The 3,935-nt window shown below is 46.6% G+C and overlaps 1 protein-coding gene across 1 annotated transcript; it reads right to left on the bottom strand.

The window, feature by feature from the left end:
• Window positions 1-751: 751 nt before the first annotated feature.
• Window positions 752-3,216, bottom strand: LOC123058421 (sphinganine C4-monooxygenase 2-like). The gene is made up of 2 exons (XM_044481151.1): window positions 2,793-3,216; window positions 752-1,690 (listed from the first exon to the last, which is right to left on the bottom strand). The coding sequence occupies exons 1-2, from the start codon at window positions 3,027-3,029 to the stop codon at window positions 1,106-1,108; spliced, it is 822 nt and encodes a 273-aa protein (XP_044337086.1). The 5' UTR covers window positions 3,030-3,216; the 3' UTR covers window positions 752-1,105.
• Window positions 3,217-3,935: the final 719 nt, after the last annotated feature.

The following is a 3,935-nucleotide window of genomic DNA, read 5'->3' as shown; positions in this document are numbered from 1 at the left end:
GCGTTGTGCTAACGCTTCCGCTTTCGGTCTACGAGGGTACGTGGACAACACTCTCCCCTCTGGTTGCTATGCATCACCATGATCTTGCGTGTGCGTAGGAAATTTTTGAAATTACTACGTTCCTCAACACCGATAAAAGTGAAACTAAATAGGACGATAAAAATGATTCACGACAAACAAACAACGACCAACAAGGCGGAGGATCTAGCACTTGAAAATTACAGAAACTATCGATCAGTAACAAACTTAGATGAGACATCGTTCCCTATAAAAATATATTCATGAATTTAAAAGGTGTTCACAAACTTTTAAAACATATTCCCAAATTTATAAAAAAGATATTCATGGATTTTTTTTAAATACAAATAAAAAAATGAAAAAGGAAGAAATAAAATGAAAAAAGACACAAAAAGAAAAAGACTGAAGGATAATAGAAAAAATAATGAAAAACTTAAAATAAGATGAAAAAAATGTAGTAATAGTTTTTACAAAGAAACAGACATTCAAAAAATGGACAGAAAACACAGAAACGCTCAAACAAAAAAAAAAGGAAAAAGGACACTCACAAGCCCATCGTTCCTGCCACATTCTCAGCATGACATCCACCAGCCCATGAAAGACACAATGAAAACAAACAAACAGGCCGTGCCCCCTCATGCAGCACCGACATATTGGGCCGATAAAAAATAAAACGAAAACGCGGGCAAACAGAACGAGAGATATGGGAGAACGACAGAAAACACAGCGCCGGATCGGGGTTTTGCACGAAATTTACAGCGTGTAGATCCAGTGGTTAAAAACTTAGATGAGACATCCATAAAAAACATCTAGATGTGAGTTAGCAATTCTGTTGTTTTTTTAGCTAGCGAAGCAGTTGGGAAGAAAGGCATATTGTGCAGTTAGTACGGAGCGAATCCTACGTACACGGTGCTTTTTTTTTTGCGGGGTTCCTACGTACACGGTGCGACCGGCCGAAATTTCGGCCGGCGCACGGGCGCGTATCGCTCGCCTTGACAGATACCTAAGCTACATGTAAAACCATAGACCAGCCCTAGAATGTACGAGGCGTACAACAAGTGCAACTGCGTACGTACGCTACATTACGCTATGCGTGATCTTTAATGATCTTGACCTGGAGGCCGCCACCATGGCGCTCCTCCACGGTGTAGCCCGCGTACGTGCCCAACAGCCGGTCCCAGATCACGAAGAAGGGCTGCGAGAAGTTGCGGCGGCCGCCGCCGAGCTGGTGGTGCACGTCGTGGTACGCCGTGTTGTTGTCACGGAAGACGGCGTGGAGCGGGTTCCACGGCACCAGCACCCCGCAGTGGTCGTCTATCCCCTTCACGGTGGCGAACATGAAGAAGGCCGCGGCGGCGCGCGGGCCCATCCCGGAGGCCAGGAAGGCGGCCGCGCCCGACAGCGTCTCCGTGAGCACGCCGTCCACCGGGTGGTTGTACTGCGCCGCGAACGCGTAGGGCGCCACAACGCGGTGGTGCCACGAGTGGAACCGCCGGTACATGTACCGGCTCGAGTGCATCACCCGGTGCATGAAGTACTGCCACGCGTCCAGCACCACCATGGCCACGGCGAACCTCGCGGCCGTGTCCAGGAACGACGCCGCCGCCGTCGACGGCTGGCTCCGACCGCCGGACTTGGGGTCGATGCCGCCGTCTTGCTCACCGCCTGTCAGCTGAATATAAACAAGAACAACGATTAGTAATATGTATGTATAGTTTTACAAGAACAGAGTAATACGTATTGGACGAGTAGTAAACGCGACTAGACTACTCTACGAGAGTTCCGTACGCAGGCGGCATGCAGAAACTCGTAAATGAGCGGCTGGTTCAGCCCATGCATGTTTGTGTCGGACCTGTCGGTCGGCCAGGAATGCTGAACAGGGCCGCGTGTGCATGCATGCAGCACAAAGTGGACGGGACTTGACACGGGTGGCTGCCAATATATTGATTCTTCATCCCCAGCATTTTTATGTGTGCGTGTCAGGGGAACGTTTTTATTTTTGGTGTGGAATTTTGTGCAGTTTTTAATGCACTCTACTTCGGCATATATACTGTTCCCTCCGTTATTAAATATAAGCCTTTGTAGAGATTTTATTATAGACTACAGACGGACTAAAATGCGTTAATCTACACTCGAAAATGTATTTATATATATTCATATGTGGTTTATAATGAAATCTCTACAAAGTTTATATTTAAGAACGGAGGGAGTACACGGGTAGCGCACAAGATACATCTCTCCAAAGGAAGAGACAATACCAAACAAATGCTAATATATTCATCATGGAAAATGTACTCATAGCATATTTATTTGACATATAATATATGTTGGCATTTTTCTATAAATTTGGTGAAACATGAGAAAATTTAACTTGAAGACAAAACTTCGAGAATCTATTTTGTGGGGAGGAGGCTCTTGTCTCTTGGTAGTACGTATTACTTGCACTTCGAAAGAACAAACTATGGAACTACAATAAGTAGGAGTAATATATATGCCTTCATTTTCGTTGGAAAAGAGGTACCCTCATTTGAAATGATGTTAACTATTAGTGCAAGATTTTCATGAAGACGGGAACCCACATACACAGACGGAACACATCGTCGATGATACTTCTTTTTTTTTAAAAAATTATAAGAGATGGTGGTTCTCTTTTCTTGAGTGACCAAATCATGCAAAACAAGAAGATGAAGACATGAATTCAAGGTGATATGTACAAACATACTTACAGTCTAAGTGTGTGTGTGCAATGCAGCTGAGACGAACTTGAGACTAACCTTGAGCACAGCAACTGAGATGGCAGCCTGGATGGCCTGCTGCAGGAGCACGCCCTTGACCACGTCCCTCTTGGACGCCATGTTCTTGGTCTCCTCGTCCCTCCTCGAGTGAAGCCTGTACTTGGCCAGGGCCTTGCTGCTCCCCAGCACCTCGTACATCCCGGAGTAGAGCCAGTACACGGCCACCGGCGCAAGCGTCACCAAGAGCTCCTCGCCGCCGATGGCGATGAACCCCATGGCAAAGCGCGTCCGTACGTACCACGCGACCCACAGCTAGCCTGGCTCTGTTTATACCGCGCGCTAGCCGGCCTGTGTAGCTTGCAGCCTGTCCTACGTGCGTCGTGCGAGTGTGCGACAGTAGTGAGAGATATCGGACTCGCTTCGCTCGCCAGGTTTATATAGGCGACCTGAGAAGGCCTCCGCGCGACACGAAGGAGACAGAGACATGAGAAAATAGCTCGCAGAAAGGGACAGACGTATACTGGACGACGTTGGTGTCTTGGTCAGAGATGAAACCCTGCAGTGCGTAACGGAGCTTCATGTGGATTGTCGTGTGTAGACTTCACGTCTAGGATCCGGATCTTCTGATCATCTGTTGACGCGTCTTGGACCTGTTCTATATATGGTGGCGAAGCCCTGGGAGCGCAACAAGAAATTGTCCACTTAACAAGGCGCAGGTCGATTACTCCAAGACTTGGCCAAGCTTAATTTGATTGCTGTTGCCGTTTCTTTGTCTCGCAGCTTCTCTCATGCAAAGCCAACTGGCTTTTGCCGTGTTGTCGTTTCTAACAAAGCTGTGGGCCATTTCGCCATTAGTCCATTAGGAAAATGGAAATGTACAGTCGCCAAGAGCGGCCAAGTCGTTTGTCAATGCAAAAGCGCAAACAATATATGCGGGGAATCATACATTTTCACGTGACGACTTTATCAATTTTAAGATGATGTGTCGGTTTTGTCTTCCGAAAATGTTCGTAGGGATAGGATATACGCGCGTGTATTTATAAGGGTGAGTGTATGTTTGTATATGTGAACGACTTTGATTGTACCGTGTTAAAAAAACTCTTTAATAGCAACAAGATGGCCCGTTGTACCCTTAGAGCAAATGTCAATTGCAACCAAGAAGTTAAGCAAATTATGAGCAAC

This window comes from Triticum aestivum, chromosome 3A (assembly GCF_018294505.1).
Source record: "Triticum aestivum cultivar Chinese Spring chromosome 3A, IWGSC CS RefSeq v2.1, whole genome shotgun sequence".
NCBI classification, from domain to species: Eukaryota; Viridiplantae; Streptophyta; class Magnoliopsida; order Poales; family Poaceae; genus Triticum; species Triticum aestivum.
This window is presented reverse-complemented; position numbering and strand designations above follow the sequence as displayed.

Coding starts and splice junctions, on each gene's coding strand:
- LOC123058421 (XM_044481151.1), bottom strand. CDS start 3,029: ATGGGGTTCATCGCCATCGGCGGCGAGGAGCTCTTGGTGACGCTTGCG. Junction 1,691..2,792: donor TCTCAGTTGCTGTGCTCAAG/GTTAGTCTCAAG, acceptor GTTTATATTCAG/CTGACAGGCGGTGAGCAAGA.